Source organism: Dipteris shenzhenensis, chromosome 13 (genome assembly GCF_047967505.1).
Source record: "Dipteris shenzhenensis isolate YYH24624 ecotype China chromosome 13, Dip_SZ_1.0, whole genome shotgun sequence".
Classification (NCBI taxonomy): Eukaryota; Viridiplantae; Streptophyta; class Polypodiopsida; order Gleicheniales; family Dipteridaceae; genus Dipteris; species Dipteris shenzhenensis.
The window spans coordinates 34,222,612-34,240,552 of NC_141608.1; the positions used below are offsets into that span (position 1 = coordinate 34,222,612).

The 17,941-nt window shown below is 40.9% G+C and overlaps 1 protein-coding gene across 1 annotated transcript in view; it reads left to right on the top strand.

The window, feature by feature from the left end:
* LOC147895332 (uncharacterized) overlaps nucleotides 1-17,941 on the top strand; it is a 212,144-nt gene that overhangs the window by 192,819 nt on the left and 1,384 nt on the right. Inside the window, exons 20-22 of the mRNA XM_087383874.1 lie at nucleotides 4,527-4,626; nucleotides 17,525-17,641; nucleotides 17,797-17,844. Coding sequence (XP_087240000.1) covers nucleotides 4,527-4,626; nucleotides 17,525-17,641; nucleotides 17,797-17,844 — 265 coding nt within the window. The remainder of the gene's footprint in view (nucleotides 1-4,526; nucleotides 4,627-17,524; nucleotides 17,642-17,796; nucleotides 17,845-17,941) is intronic.

Here is a 17,941-nt window from a genome sequence, read left to right on the forward strand (position 1 = left end):
TTCTTAGATATGTACATAGCATTCTCACCTTTAGTTTGCATTATCCTCAAAATTTTGACATTGACCTTCATGGGTACACAGACTTTGATACATCAGAGGACATCAATGAGAGACATTCCACTTCTAGCTATTGTTTCTCATTGGGTTCAAGTAGCACTTCATAGCTCAATAAGAAGCAAGTCAGAGTCTTCTTTCATCTTGTGAAAGTCATATATAAGGCAGCAATGCAGCCACTATGGAATGCATGTGGTTAAGTTAGTTAATGTGTCATTCATAGGATAGTGTGGTCACTCCCAATTATTGTGACAATCACAGCTACATCACCATTCCAAACAATCCTATCTTTCACACTTATCATTATCACTACATTTGGGATTTTGTTGAGGATGGCTTCATTGACCTCATCTATTGTCCATCCGATAATAGCATGGCAAACATCTTTACCAAAAGCCTTTCCATCAATATATTTATACACCTTTGAGAAGTCCTGGTGATGAGAGATTCACAAACAGTTGTTGAGGGGGATTATAAAATGACTTTTTTTCATTGTGTTGTACTCCCATAGGTTGCTATATCCTTATGGATGAATTTATGCAACCATGGTACTTAGGTATATCCAATGGTATGGTTAGGTAGGTGAGTCCTATGTTTAATTGGTCTAGTCTATGTTATCTCCTCATATCTGGGTTTTAGAAATAACCCGAGAGTTGTACTTTTATTGGAAAGTATTCAATGGAGCTTTTCATTTGAGTCAAGCTGTCTTATGGAATACGCTCGTGTTTTGCTTTTACTTCATGATTCTCCCATAGAATGGAGGGAGCAAAAAAGGAGAGTTGGTGGCCTCTTACTATGCTAAACTAAGGCAATTAAATATTTCTAATTGCCATTACAATTCGAAACAATATTTGAATATGAATGAGACCTAAGAAAAAAAGTTTTATCTAAGACACTTACCAATATTTGGGAAGGCTACGAATATGCTAGAGAGACCAATCAGAACATTTGCTTTATCTATCTAGAATTTGACAAAGCCTATGATAGACTTGATTGGGACTTATGATACAATCTCTACATGACATGGGTCTTAAAAGAGACTTCTATGATTCAAATGCAGGGGGATGAATGTGCACTTTTGAACCCTTTCATTTGAAGAGATCTATAAGAAAGAATAACTTGGATGTTGTTTTCTCCTCTCCCTATAGACTTGCACATGCCTTGGTGGAGACATGTTGGGAGATCATAGCGAACATTTTAATTTGGCATATCCAGAGATTTGAATGCACGGAGGCAATTGATGGTTCTCAAGTCCACCTATCTCACACCATGGCGAGTATTTGGACAGACCTTGCACACACTTTGATGGTCATTTCGTTGAGTATGCAAGGGTCTTCCAGGGCTGCTTCTACAAGAAGGACTATCTTCCTCAAGGACTGGAGAGGCTGTCCCTTCTTCTCAGAGGTCACTACATGGTGAGGTGGCACCTTTGGCCCATCCCGGATCTTTATTGTGTTTGTTTATTGAGTAGGGCTTGATCGTCTGAGATTTTTCTCATGCTACACATAGTGTACTCTTGCGTTAGCACTTTGCTTTTGAACTTTTTCCATACATAATAGAAGTTCTATTCATGGAAAAAATTGCCTTGCCCAATTTTATTTGCAGTTGCAGCAAATGCCTTTGGTTGGCTCATTGTCGGTAAAGTGGATAATCAAAACCTAAAAGGATTTGAGGTCCTTCATGAAAGGTATTTGTGTGAAGTTTGTAAGAGCAGGGAGAGCACATATAACGTTGGAGAAAGCTTAATAAGCTGACATGAATTGCACACAACTTTGAAATACAAAGAAATAGTGGGTTTCTAGACAACCCTAAATCCTAGAACTAGATTAAGTCCTAGCGACACATGGCACAGTGCCATACATATAGTGATTTTTGCACCATACTCTTAAAACCCTAGACTGCTTCATTAGACTAGAGTCAGGTTCTTGATTTGGACTTGTTAGCAACCCACGAGCGCATTATCCTATACATGATGAGCATAGACCCAACAATCCCCCTGTAATGCAATATAGTTGTAGGAGTCTAACTTGATAAGTTGATTCTTAGAGATTGATCTCTTTGGTAGAGCATTGGCTATATCTATTGGATTGTCATGGATGAATGATCTACAAAATTCTTGGCCAAAGCAATGCATGATTGGTTGTCACAACCAATAGGAAGTGAATCCTCTTGTGCTATGCCAAGATTACCAGTAATCTTTGAAGTTGAATCGCTTCACATATTGCTGCATTTGCTGCCATATACTCAGTCTCAGTGGAAGAAAGAGCAATAGTATTTTGCTTCTTGCTCACCCATGAAATATTTCCAATGCTATGTCAAAAAATGTAGGCTGTGGTATGTTTTTTGTCTTTGCTATGTACCCCATCATTGTCACAAAGCTGTTGCACCTGTAGAGTTTTGGACTGCCCATAAAAGAGCCCAAAGCGCATAGCACCTTTGATGTCCCTGAGGGTCCTTTTGCTTGCCTGTCAATGCTTTGAGATGTGCCATATAAGGGGGGAAAGATAAAGTGAAACTACTTGCCCCTAGATTATTATCTTAGTGAAAGAGCTAGAGACTGATTGACAAAACTAACCAGATAACATGTTGGGTTCGGGGATGAGAGGAGAACACGTTGAATTGAGAATGAAAGAGTTGTATATCTTATGAGAACAACCATAATGAGGATTATATCTTGTATAGAGGGCACTGACCCTAATACTAACCCCAAGGGGAAAACCCTGCTAATTGGAGGGGAAAAGTTTTCCAAAAAGGAAATAAGCCTAAAGCTTTGTCGCCTTTGTGAATAGCTCAACAACATTGTTTTGTGTACAATGTGATCTCCCATGCATGAAACCTCTCTCTAACATAATCATAATGAATCTCAATGTGCTTGGTATGGGCATGAAAATCTAGATTCCGTGCCATAGGCATCATGGTAGAAGCTGCCTTGTACTCAGCCTCACAGGTAACCCTAGCATCGGCTACATCAAATTGTACCCAAGTCCACCCACAAGATGAAGTTGAGCAGTTGCCTTGAGTGTTGGAGAGGTTTGCCGAATACAAGCTTAACCCACCTCGCGTACACAAGTTGGAAACATATGACCTAAGTTTTGCAGTGACTAAAATGATAGCGATCGCCCCACAAATGGCTGGTGGAGGCAAAAAGCAAGCTGCACATGCCAAAACAGGTCACACAGGTGTCGGACAAGACATACACATCAGTAGAAGTGTACGTATAGGCATGCCGAGGCACATACAAGCTTTGGGCTGCATGCGGGCTTTGTGGGTCTATTTTGAAATGTTTCTCCAAAGTCTCATGCTATCTGCAATAGTGAATGAACCCTTGGAACAATCTCAAGAAATAGAGAGAGTGGCAGTGGATGCTTCTCATAGGAACAACATCCTTTGCAATGACAAGTATTTCCCATGGTGGAGATGTAAGTAGAAAGCAAGACGAAGGCTTTGGCACCAATTAAAAGCTCAGAGGTGATGAGAATCGAAACAGAAAACACAAGGTTGAGCCTCCTGCAGTGAACACCCAGAAATCAAATACAAAGAAAACCTTAAAAAGTCACACCTTCTTCATCTTTGAAATTGAATGCTGAAGTTTCTAGCAAAGGCTCTTGTGATAGATGACTTCTTTTTTGCTTTGATAGCACAGTGAAGGATCTAGTTTTGTGTCATTTTGTGCATCAATTTGCAATTCTTGCTGCATTTCCCAATTCAATATACTGCAAGAAAACACAGTGTTTTGGAATACACTCAGTGTAACTCTGGAATAATGTTCTCTGTAAATGGTGCAGCCTTGCAATTTAGACTTTACGAAGATTGTTATAGGTTGAAGGCATAGTGGGAAGTGCAAGTCCTTTGTGAGATCATACCAGCCTATAGTGTTTTTGAAAAATGCTTTCGAGAGGTAGTCCTTTTTTCTTTGAGTCTCTTACTGGACTGGTGTGACACTGTCCTGGTGTCTTAGCCATTTATTTCATCTTCAATGGAGGTTTATTTCAGAAAAAGAGAAAGAGACATGCAACAATCAGACTGCGGGGTAGCACTTAGCCATTTCTTTCATATTCAATAGAAGTTTATTTCACAAAGAAAAGAAAAAAGAAAAAGAAACACATCAATCAAACTTGAGGTAAGACTTAGAGCATGTGATTATGCCTTTTTCTTACAATTTAGCTGTGTAGTTAAAATAAAAAAAGATATTCTTTAAGGTTGAAAGGATCATATGAGGTGTAATTTCTGTTTGGAAAATTTTAGCTTGCAGTGTTTTTGGGGAAATTCTTGGTTTTGATTATCCCTTTGTTGCTTGTATTACAATTCTGGTAAAAAGATTTAATTGTCTCGTCATTCCTGCTCCCTGTTTGCTTCAAGTTCCATGAATAGCAATATTGATGTGCAGGGATACTTATAACATTTAGCTGATTACGTCGTTCTGCATAAGATGTAGCCCTGTGATGTGGAATTTAAGACTCAGATTGTTTCAGGTTGAAAGAATCATGGGAGGTACCAGCTCTTTGTGGGATCCTTCTAGCTTGCAGTGCTTTATCCCAGGACATCCTTCCTTATCATGTGGACTCATTGGAGGTATGCATTGTCTTTGCATAGTTCATTAACGAGCTATCAGAGCATTTGAATTTTACTTTTCACACACTCTTTTTTTCTTTTGTGAAATCCATATTTGTTTATATTACAAGGAGCAGTTGCCAAAGAGGCAATATCATAATATGTCAGTGTAAGACAATTTTTTTGTTGTTGGTGAAATCCATGTATGTTTATATTACAAAGAGCAGTCTACAAAAAGGAGACATGCAATTACAATATCAGAAGATTTCATTGTAAGACAAGTAAACAAAGTAATCTATCTGACAAACAGACAAGCAATCATAAGAGATTGCCTAAGTGACATCCGGAAATGGTGAAATAGGAAAAAGTAGAGTCTCCAAAGACTATGATTTTTGTCTTTCCATTGAGTCCAGAGAGTGAAAAAATGTTCAAACTCAGGTCTCCGTGGGTACATACCAAAAAGCCAAAAAAGCTTGCCAAAGCAAGCAGTAGAAACCTAGCTCAAAGACGCTGCTGAAGAAAAAGCAAAAAGTCACAAGTTGCAGGGCGATGCCAAGAAAGATGGAGCAAGGATTCCCTTGGAGCCAAGCCTCTGTGACAGGCAATAGGGGCAATATGTCTACGTGCCAAGAGGTGTCCAAAGGGAATAACACCAAACGTCACTCGCCATAGAAACACCTGTGGACAAAGAGGAAGTTTGCAAGACCAAAGTTGTTGCAATCTTTTATTACGATTCATAGAACAAAGCTTTTTTTTCCCTATGTGAACTCCAAGGAGGAGGTAACAAAACCCTGTATAAACTGGCCACGGTGACATCAGCTAGGCGTAACATACCATCCTGCCTGACATCACCCACCAATTGAATCCCTTTGGACGCTATAAAATAAGAGTGCCAGGGTTTCTGCAAGGCAAGAGGGCGATCAAACACCTTTGACCAATGCAGACTCTCAGCATGCAAGGAATTCCCGTCAAGAGAGTCATGACCATGCCATTTGAGATGAGATAGAATTTCTTTCCAAGCTGAAAACATTTGAGAAAAAAAAGAGCATCCTTTTAACTCTGCCATTAATATGTCCGAGAATGAAATCCCATTGAGTGGGATGCCAAAGTCCAAAAACATGTGTGGTCAACTGTGAAAGCAGGTGACGGAACATGGCAGCCCAAGGCTGATCACCCTGCAGAAATTCCAGCATCATCTTCACCTTAGGTGCCAAAATATCCATGTGAATATTTAATATATTCAAACCTCCACGCATCTTTGGCAAACAGAGATACTCCATAGAGAGTAATCTGATACTCTTACGGCCATGCTTAGAGCACTAGAAAGTCATCTTTCTTATCGAACATCACCAAAGGCAAGAAGAATTGAATGTAGGCCACCAAAAATTGATTGTACAAACGAAGTCGAACATGAAGAGACCAGTGGCTAGCTTCCAATATTCCAGTTTCTTTTTTAGCTTAGCTAGCACCCAATCTGCTGGCTGGCGGTGAGTGACCATCCATCCCAAAGGATAACCAAGATGACGAACAAGTTGATTGGGCATCACAATTTTCCCAGGCCACAGAAAACTATGCCAGTCTTTGGCATGCAAAGGTAGAAGCTTCGATTTTTGAAAGTTTACTTGCAAGCCAACAGCTATTCCATGTAAGGATAAAGCACTCATGGGTTGCGAAAGATCTCTCTCTATGTTCTTTGGAGTGAAGAATGAATCATCAACATAAGCTTGTGCAGTCATGGGCTTTCTTCCGTGTATATCTAAACCATGCAAGACACCAATGGCTACAAGATGGTCAATATTGCAAAGCATCGATGAGTGGCTATTGCATAAAGCAAAGCACTTAGAGGTCATCCTTGTCTCACTGAATGATATAAAGTCCACGTATAAAAAAATTATCTTCATAGAATGCAGGCCGCTTTACTGTCGTTTTAGAGTCAGTAAATGACATGCTGCATTTTATTTCCAGATCCCAGGGATTGCATGGCCTGTGAGATTAAGTCCCATTGTACAATATCAAAAGCTTTGGTGATGTCTACTTGCAGCAAGAGTACATCTTGTTGAGTATACTTTACAAATTTTATGCCAACATAGGCATTGGCAATATTATCAATGATGTGTCTGTGTGATATGAAGCCATATTGGGTAGGATGTAGACCATCATGCAGAAAACCTTTTATCTTATCAACCACCATTTTGACAACCGCCTTGTAAATGACTGGCATGAGTATAATAGGCGCCAATCCGCAAGTGACTCACAAATATGCTTTTTGGGGATGATCTTAACCAACCCTTGTTTCCAAGCATCTGGCATTTGCTGATATTACCAGGAATGATTAATCATATGTAGTAAAACATGTTTAAGGGCATCCCAATATGCTAGAAAAAACTCCACTGTAAGACCATCCCAACCCGGGGGATTCCATTTACCACATGATTTTAAAGCATTAAGGAGCTTCTTTTTTTGGAAAGGTTCCTCAAGCTGCAAAGCCTGGGCAGGAGTAATAATGGGAGATACATGTTGTAATAACTTACGCCTTGCTAGCAGAACCTCCTACAAGTGGGACTACTGATTTCCAAATTGTCGGGCAAAGTGATTGACACACGCTTGAGCAAGATGTGCCCGAGAAGAAGTCCAACAACCATTAGGTGTCAAAACCCAAAAAATATTCTGATCTTACTTTTATAATATAAACTTTGAAGACCTCTTTCGAAGAGCAACCTTTATCCAAAAGAGCCTTTTGCTTGGCCTTAGTTTCCCATTTGACAATTTTCCTATGGTTGTTCCTCTGCAATAGATGCTTAGCGTGACATAAGCATGCAAGATTAGCCTGAGTTAAATCCCTAACATGGCTGAGTTTTGTCAAATCTTGGCAGTTGACTTTAGCATCAGCAACTGTCATGCAAGTCATTCTTCCCATAGTCATGAATTAGTGATTGCATGCGAGAAACAAAAGCATTTCAGGCATAGTCAAGATTATTCTGGCATTGTTCCCAAAGGGGTGCAATGGCATTACCAACCATTTGCTTCTACTCATCATGCTCTAGGTGACTGTTATTAACTATGACGAGTCTTTTTATCTGGCAACTTGCCATGTGGCATCTCATGAAAAGGCAGCCTCAACCATAATGGAGCACGATCGAAATGGAGAAAGGCATAATCCACCCATATTTGACAAGTAAGAGGATCATACTACTGCACATTTACAATGTACTAACGGTCCAACCGGGCCCAATATGCAGACTGGGCATTATGCAAAAGGTATATCTTGGAAGCATAGGCTTTAACCCTCCCAAGATCCACAAGACCAAGATGAGAGATCAATTGGGACCAAAGTCTATGTTCCAATGTCAGCATATAAAGCATTATCCCCCTCTGCTGGGGTGCATTATTAAAGTCCCCTCAAATAAATGCATGCTGCCTCTAGGGATATTGTTGCATAGCCTCCCAAATTTTTGTTCTTTGATGAGAAGATTGAGAAGCGTAAATAGAGGGGAATTCAAGTATTTCACCCTGGATTAGACACTGAATAATGATCCACCTGCCTTCATTGCCATTTAAAGCCACAACTGAGTGAAAAGAATGCTTCACAAGAAAGACAACACCCAAAAAAGGATGCTCTCTGAGATAGAAGATATCATAACCAGTAAAATGACATGTGTTTCCTACACATATATGCTGATTGTGCTCCTGCAGAACCACTATATCAAGCTGCAATTCATTCATATATTGCCCACACAAGCTTCCATTCCCTAGTGTCACATAAACCCTGTACATTGAAAGTCAAGCACTTGATTTGTTCCAGCATATTTATAGATGCTGTATACAGCATACACAAAAACACACACAACTTTTTTAGTGTGGTGAAATCCTGGTATCTTTATATTGCAAGCAGCAGTCCCCAAAGTGGGAACATGCAATTACAATATCAAAAGATTTCAATGTAAGATAAGTAAACAGAGTAATCTATTTGACGAACACAAACAATCATAGAAAGATTTCCGGAGTGACATCCGTAAGAAGTGCTTGGAAAAAGTAGAACCTCCAAAGACTTATGATTTCTATCTTTCCATAGAGTTTAGAGTTCCCAATATTGAACCCAAGTAAAAAAAGATCAAACTCGTGCCTCCATGGGTAAATCCTGAGCAGCCCAAAAAGCTTGCCAAAGCAAGCAGTAGGAAACCGAAGTGAAAAAAAGATCAAACTTGTGCCTCCATGGTAAATCCTGAGTAGCCCAAAAAGCTTTCCAAAGCAAGCAGTAGGAAACTGAGCTCGGAGACATTGTTGTAGAAAAAGCAGAAAGTCACAAGTCATAAGGCAATGCCATAAAAGGTGGAGCAAGGATTCCCTTGGACCCAGACATTAGAAGCAATATGTCTTCGTTCTGGGAATTGGCCAAATGGAATAACCCCAAGAATTACCCGCCACCATAGAAAAACCTATTGACGAAGAGGATGTTTGCAGGACCAAAGCTACTGCAATCTTTTATGCCACCACTTGGCATTACAATTCATAGACCAATTGGTGCCTCCACAGAGGATCAGACCTTCGGTTTACAAGACCAGAATTATTGGTGGTTGATCATTAGAAGTCATGGCTCAAGACTACCCGTTGTTTCATGGGACACCAAGCGAAGATGGAGAGAAATTTATGGAACAATTGAAAATTACGTGTTTTATCAAGAATCGCAAGACCCAGCCTTCATGCTACAGATCTTTACTTATTGTGTGCAAGATGAGGCCAGGCGATGTGCTAAAGAACAGCTCGTTTTTGTTGTTTTGGGGGCATTTTTGTGAAGGAAATAGTTGCTTACTGTTGTGGAGATGTTCCTACTACTGGTCACCCTAAAAACGACCTCATTTGGAGCCCGTTTTTAAAGAAACAACCTACTTGAAGAGAATTGCTGCTACATCGACTTGCGGGAGCTAGTAGTCCACCGCTTCACTACCTCATATCGATTTGATACCATGGGGTTGGATAACAAATTACTTCGTCACTTTGATTCCACTACTTCAGCCACACGAAAATCAAAGCCAAGTTCCAAAATCTTTACGCCACATCTACTAAACCTGACTGACGAGCTTTATCTATTGTTTTCCATGATCTATTTGAAATAATAGATAATGGTTAGGAATATTTGGGTACTCTGCCCTGGGTTGTTTCCAAAAAATGCATGAAATAAATGATGTGTGTTGAGTCAATAAAGGTCCTCTACCTTAGATACTCCTCCTAAAATGATGTATTTCTTTTATATTTATGGTGTGTGGCTCCATGTCCCTAATTAGGCCCTGGAACCAAGAGGGGGATGTACTGTGGAAGCCATGTATTGGCTTTGATAGGTCTATTTATCAGGCCTGGCATGTCAGTTCCAGGATGTTGGTGCATTAGTCTCCTAGACCTCTGAGTTGGCCACGCATCCATGCATGATGAGCCTTTGATCCATGTTAATTGCGCCTCTGAGTCTATATACCATGCTCACTAGCCTCTGAGCCATGTTTACTTGCCTCTGGATAGCATGAGAGCCATGTCTGTCATTGCACAGTTCGATGACCGTCATTGTCATCTTCTATTCTTGGTTTCACTCCAGGAGTCACTCACCTTTCCTCCATAGGGAGGTGTTAGGAAATGGAGTCAAGATGAGTCAGCTTGGTGTGTTCTAGTGAGTTCTAATCTAGTGTGTCCTATGGATGCCACGTGTCACATTGGGAGTTATCCCATATGCATTGGTGTTCATATGTGTGTGTGTGCTCTATATAAGAGCTGTACTTGTCTAGTGTCAAAGAAATCAAGTATCAAGCCTACAAGCTCTTTGGTCTAAAAGTGGGTACTTTCATTTTGTTCATTGCTCTTGCTATTTCATTTGCGTTTCATTATGTCTCTCTTTGAGTTTTATTATCTCTCTCCCTAGCCTACCCTCTCTCTCTCCCTCTCCACCATGCACCTTCAACTGGTAAAAGCAATACAGGACTGCGGGAAGGTCACACTCACTCTTGTGGATAAAGGAGAGTTGAGGAAAAAGTTTAGCATGGTAGATAGGAAGTTGCTTGAGAAAGAAGAGGAAGAAAAAGAAGAAAGTGAAGCCATCTCTAGTGAAAGTGAAGAAGGGAGTGAAAGCGACAGTGAGATCACATATTGAAGTGGAGATGAAGTGGGTATGATATTGCCAGAGACTGAGAATGAAGCTGAGGATGATGTGGGACAATTGGAGAAGAAAGAGGATTCATGGGTAGATTTCATGCAGCTAGTGGAGGAGGTGGAGGTAGAGCATAGGCAAGTTGTTCTCAGAAGTATGATGATTTTCCAAAGAATGCCATTAAGGCAGACAATGTAGTAGACAAAGAGGAATATTTTGATGCTGTTAAAATGAAGGGAAGGGAAGGTGCAAATGTTTAGCCAGTGCAATCAAATATTGAGGATGAGGTGAAGCTTGACAAGATATGGCTCTCTTATGAAGGCAAGGGTTTGAAGTAGGAAGGTGTTAAGGGAAGCAAGTAGGTCTTTGATCCCGGAGGATCCACCTCCTCTATCAAGCAAAAGCAATGGTTGAGTGCGTCTTTTCCTTTGGATCTAGGATGACAACAGGAGGACATGACATGCGCTCTGCTGAGCATGTGCATGCTCAAGCAATTTGGGGGAGGGCAAAATGTGATGGGCTTTTTTGAGCGACATATATCTTTTTGTAAAAACTGAAAAATGCAATACAGGTCACATATAAAAGCACCTAGGCATAGGTAAAAATAACATTGTTAGACACTTGTAGCTAGTATGGAGAGGCTAGGAGGTAGTAGCTAGAAAATAGTATGATAGGGGCCGCCTCTATTTTTGAGAAAATATTTTGTATCAAATATTTATTTCATAAATAAATGATTGCTTGTATGGAGAACCTAATTGCAGAAAATGATGACATGGACTTTGTTGCCAATGAAATGATCGGATAGCTATGGAGCTTGGATATGGGCCTTAGATCTTGCATCGGCACATGGGACAAATGGTGAACTAAGTGAAGACTGTGCGTTTTCAAAGGCAGAGGAAGTGAAGCGAGTGGGCACCAAGGCATTGAAGATGGAGTAGTGCTTTCTAAAAAGACTACAGTTCAAGAAGCACTTTGCATGTCCACAAACAGGAAGAGCGGGCCAGAAGGAAAGAAAAAAGTTGGCCATCTATAAGAAGGGCAGCGAGCCTCGGTTCATGGGCATCTTCGTGCTCATCTCAAGTTGTAGAGGGAAGTTGATCGTGTTTTTCATAAACCTTATGTTCATTTCGATTTACAGTGGGAAGTGTCCATCTTATTTTGACAAATTCAGAGTTGCCCCAAGGGTTGTTGATGAGGGAAAAAGCTGCTAATCTAGTACGCAGCCTTTTGTTTGTTCCAGTAATAATGAGATTGTGAAAGCTTGATAGTTGTGCATCAATTGTGTTGCGCAATTGACTTGTGGGTGGCCAATATTGTTTGGAATCATGGACTTGCAGACAAGAAACTTGAATATACAAGTGCTTCAACACCTCTCTCGGTTGTCATCTTCAATCAGATTTGTGGTGGTTTCACAGCAGGCGGGTTAATGTCTGTAGATGATCGTGGCTGAGGGAAGTCTTGCTACACTCAGTTACAATATTACAGTGCACCTGTACCAATGCCACAAATTACGGGAGCTGGAGGATTTCTCAGAACAAAATAAGGAAGAGGCGGGGTGATCAGTGTACTGGCTTCAAGGGTCTCGGAGAGATAACGGGCCAGGAGGGAGATCGACTAGGTGGCGGTGTCAATCTGACAACCTATGCTATTACAAGAGGTGATTTTCCATCACGACGGGCCTTGGCTTTGAGCCTTGATCACAAAGCATGATCTATTGTCTAGATGATAAACAGAAGATGAAGGCTGACTGGCTAGATATAGAATAACTGTAGCAACCCTAAAGAGCAAGAGACTGTGTGATCTGGTTCCAAGGAGTCGTGGAGGCTCTTCAATCCGGTGCGGTGGTAAGCATGATTGAGCAGTGTCGCGAATAATCATCACGCATGTTTCTAAAAGCTTTGTGAGCTACTGTCCATGGTTTTGCTGATGCTTCTCTCCGACACAGCAAGCTCGGGAGCCTTCTAGCCTTCCACAAGAAGTTGGTGCCGTGCTGCAGTCGCCTGTAAGCAACTATTACAGCACGGGAGGGATTGCATGACCTATATCTATAGTGTAGAATCTTTCCACCCGTGGGAGCTTTCTGATGGTGCTGATAGTCCAAGTCCATGGCTAATAGATAGACTTGGTTCGCATAATATATGTTGTGGTTAAGGGTGATTTTGGATGATCCAAAGAAGTGCCTATACGTTCATTTCCATGGAAACGGCTCGGTTGTAGCTCAAGTGGATACAGTTGATCGGCTTCGTGTGACTTCTTTTCGAGGTCGGGTGGAATGAACTGGTCGTGGACGTTGGGATATGCATGGCCATTGAGTGCTGAATTGAAGGCAGCTACACACAAGATGATTTGCAGCAACCTCCCATGAGCATAGTGCGAAGGATAGTAGGACAGTCTGCTTCTTTTTTGTTGTAGTTCGCATATGATCACGAAAATCTGCTAGGCGCGGGCTCGAGGTTGTTGGTGAGTATTATTTAGGAGAGTTCAGGGGGGACTATTATGTTCATGGTTGCAAGGAACACTGAAGCTTTGTAGGCTTATGGATTAAAGGCTGGTTTGGCAAAGATATAGCAAAAGTAACGACTTGGCTCAATAGCAGGCAAGGTTATTCATGACTTTAAGAAATGCTGGCTACAAAATAATCTGAAGAGGGAAGAGGAAGAACAGTGGATGAAGGGTCCAAGGTTCCGTTCAAAGCATCTTGGCATCCAGTTGGTCATATTGGCAGCAAAAATCTTCTCTCTAATTCTACAGGGAGTTTCTCTTATGAGCGTATGACGTCATAAACTCAAGCATCATTTTCCCTTTGTTGTGAGCCAAAATATGTTTGCGAATATTAAGAATATATAGTCCCACATGCATCCTTAGTGAGTAGAGGTGCTCTAAGGAAAGGAACCTCAGGCCCGTACGATCATGCTTCGACCGCCAGAAAGCCTCTAGGATAGTAGACATGAAAGAAGAGATATCCTGCCTAGCAAACATCATCAGCGGCAAAAATAACGATAAGATCGATTGGATTGTACGGAATCGGACATCCACTAGCCAAGTAGCTAACTTTCAGCATTCCAACTTGTTTTTTAGCTTAGTGAGGAACGCATCTATTTGTTGGAGTGATGAGTAATTGCCCACCCCAAAGGATAACCAAGATGTCGTAGGAAAATAGAATCGATTTGCAAGAAAGGAGACTATAGGAATTTGCAGATTGTGCAAAAACATAGACACAACGATACCCAATCGACTTGTGAAGGAAGTATCACAATCAGAAGCAACAAAGTCAGCACAAGTACTGTGTGTGTGTTTCCAAGGTAGAATTACGTAGGCATCAACGAAGCGTCTCCATAAACATTTCCTCAAGCTTACCAGCTTTGTTGAAGCTCACAAAAGGAGAACCTGTTGACATAGCTCAAGAGAATGCACAAAAACTAATCCATAACATGAAAAGATGGCCAAATACTAGATGATAGAACATAATCGGCTCCTCTTATATGATAAACATCTCCAGGAGAAAACCCATGACCAAAGCTACATGATCAAGATCTAGAAATGTCATCCAAATGTATGAGGCGGCGAGCCAATACACCAAAACCATCCAAGAACTATATCTTATACAGCCAGAACGGTCTCTCTTGTGTAAATGATGTGGCATCTATGTAGAAGAGCCGCCTCAAAATCAATACTGGAATCTTGTCTTGACATTTAGTAACCTCAAAGGATGATCGGACTACCTGACAAGGTCAATCACCAGAAACATAGTTTACCAAGAGGGAAGCTTTGAAAAAAAAGGTGTATCTCTCACAAGCACAAGGAGAGAATGCCAAAAAACAAGAACTTCTCCTCAAAAGGATCAATCAGCCAAAAGGGATGTAAACCACCACAAGCACCAACCAAATCTGCTACCAAGTAGAAGCTGAAACTACCAACACAGGGTAGGGTCCCAAAAAAGATGTATATCCAAGACAAAAGCCACAAATCGAGAAACCCAAGCTGCAAATCTCCATCTCGTGTTGATGAGCTTGATCTTTAGATTGCTAGGAAAGGAATTCTTGCAGCAACTCATGTGCTCTGATACCATATAGGGAAATAGAATTGAGCTGTAGGAAAGGAGACTGTACAAATTTGCAAACTGTGCAAAAACATAGACACTATTATAGCCAATCAATCTATAAAGAAAGTAAGGCAACAACAGCAACAAGTATTTTGAGTGTAATTTCAAGTTGGAAACTATGTAGGATCAATGAAGCTTCTCCATAAACTTCTCCTCAAGCTTACCAGCTTTGTCAGAGCTCACAAAAGGAGAACCTGTCAAGATACCTCAAGAGAATACACAAAAAAGTAATCCATAACATGAAAAAATGGCCAAAATATTAGATTGTAGAACAAAGTCAATTCCTCTTATATGTGAACACCTCCAAGGAGGAAACACATGGCCAAAGCTAAATGCTCAATATCTAGAAACGTCATCCAAAAGTATGAGGGCCGCCCTACTAAAGGAGGAGCTGTCAATATACAAAAACCATCCAAGACCATCCAAGAACTACATCTTAAACAACCAAAAAACGTCTATCTTATGTAAATGATGTGGCAGCCATATAGAAGAGCCGCCCAAAAATCGATCCTGGAGACATTTGGTAACCTCAAAGAGTGATTGGATCACCTCACAAGGCCAATTATACATTGCAAAATGTCACAAGCTACTTCCACCTACAACTGCATGAAAATCCAAATCGAGCAGTTTTTGGATTGCAATACCCAACAGATGCCGCACAAGCTACAAAGATGAAACAATCTCCCTAGGCCAAAGAAAGTTATGCCAATCTTTTGCATGGAGTGGTAGAAGCTTAGATTTTTGAAACTTCCCCTACATGCAAGCTGGAAAACCATACAATGATAAAGCACTCATGAGTTGGGAAAGATCCTTCTATGTGTTCTTGAGAGTGAAGAAGAGTCATTAGTATATGCTTGTGTAATCATGTGCCTCCCTCCATGTGTAAGCTACCTGTAGAAACGAGATGATCAATGCATAGAAGCATTAGATGAGTAGCTATTGCATATAAAAAGGCACCGAGGGGGCCTCCTTGAAGTATTGAATGACAAAGACTCTATTCGTCACTTAGATCTCAAGAGAGAATGTCAGTAGCTTTGCTATCATGATACAACCTACAAATGATGCACTGCATCTTTGTCTTAAATCCCAGTAAATGCATAGTCTATGAGATGAAATCCCATTGCACAATGTCAAAATCTTTTGCAATATCAACTTCAAACAAGAGAACATCTTGCTGAGTGCACTTTGCATATTCTATCCCAACAGAAGCATTTGCAATACTATCCATTATATGTCTTCCGAGAATGAACCTATACTAGGCAGGATGTAGCCCATAATGTAGGAAACCTTTGATACAACTCACCACCATCTTAGCAATGAGCTTATAGATGACTGTCATACGTGTAATAGGCCTCCAGTCAGCAAAAGATTCACACAAATGTTTCTTAGGGAATAATTTGACCAACCCTTTTTTCCAACTAGCTGGCATTTGCTGAGTTTTCCAAGCAAAATTGATCATATGTAGCAACGTAGGAGAAAGGGCATCCCAATACTCAAAGGAAGAACTCTACAGTGAGACCATCCCAACCCGGAGACTTCCATTTGCCAAATGTGTTATTGCATCTCTCAACTCAGTCTCCGTGAAAGGTGCCTCAATTTGCATGGTCAATTCATGGGACACAATTGGAGACACATGCCGAAGAATCTCCTGTTGAGCCCATAGTACATCTTGTAAAGGGAACGCAACATACCCAGACGGTTTGGCATATTGGCGCACACGAGCCTGGGTTAAATGTGCTCATGATGCGGTCTAGAGGAAAGGGGCACGCCTAGAGGATCACAAGAGCAGAGAGCACTCCCAGGGAGGGGTGGCACGGGAGATCTTCCACATGAGGGAGGCTGCCAGGAAGGTCCATAACAACACACACACTCTCCAATAAAGTTTTTTTCTTTTCTTTTTTTTGGGGGAAAAGGGGTGGGGGGGGGGGGGGGCACAAAAAAGTAACTTCTATGGACGATAACCAGAAAAAACAATAAGACCAGTGCAAGGTCTTGTGAAAATGTATATGAGGGGTTACAAATAATGAGGAAAAAATATGAGGCTGGCTCAGCCACTTCGGAGTTTAGAAATGCCATGAATGGGCCTATGGGAGAATCCATGGCCCCACTTCCTTATAAGAGATGCTCTCAGCAACGTGGGAGAGCCCTGAATCCTGCTCCAGAGTATGGATGATTTCCTGTTAAGGATTGAGGAGTGTATGCCTGAGTGCACTCTATGGCATCTGTACATCCGGATCGCCATATCTGCCATGCAATGAAACTAGCAATAATCTCCCACACACTGTGTATGGAAGGTGGAGAGGGATACCAAGTCCATGCAAAATGACCTAAGGGTTGCCTCTCCAAATCAAGAGTGCACTATCTGAGCCTGCTAACTCACAAAAATCCTGTGAGTGTGCGAGCCAAGCAACAGATCTCCAGAAAATCAATAAGGTTCTACGCAATCCCATATGCAAATGCTGAGTGGACTCTATCACGGAAAGGCCTCGTGGGCAATGGAGATAAAAAATGCATTTTAGTATTGGCATCTATTCAAAGTCCCCACACACACTTTCTTTTTTTAAGATCTTACAAATCAGTGTGTTTATGTGCTACTTAATTCAATTCTTTTTATGTGCTACTCAATTCAATTGATGGAAAGATCTGTACCTTCATTGCAACTTACTCTATACTGTTATTTTGATAAGATTGTAGGCAATGATGAACTTTTTAGTGGAGAACTGTCTTACCATGAGGAGCTGGCAAGCATAGCAAGCGGAGTTGTTGAGAAGATAGTTACAAGTGTCAAGGAAGCAAGAAACTCAGTAAGAAGTTGAACTGCTCAAGATATTTCAGCATTGATGGTTTCAGAAAGTATTCCATACACAAATTTGTAATCCTAAGAGTATTCTGAGGAATGTGTTGTTTCTATACATGGTGATGTTTGGCTTTACCTCCTCCTGTATTTGAATGGATGCAGGGAACTAAAGCATTGGATGCATGTCATGTGTTTCTGACTACTTTTGAAGTAAGATTTATTGGCTTTTCTTTGCCACTGAATAACCATATCTGCTGGAAATTTTTCTCCATATGTGCTAGTAATAATTTAGCATTGGAAATCGCGA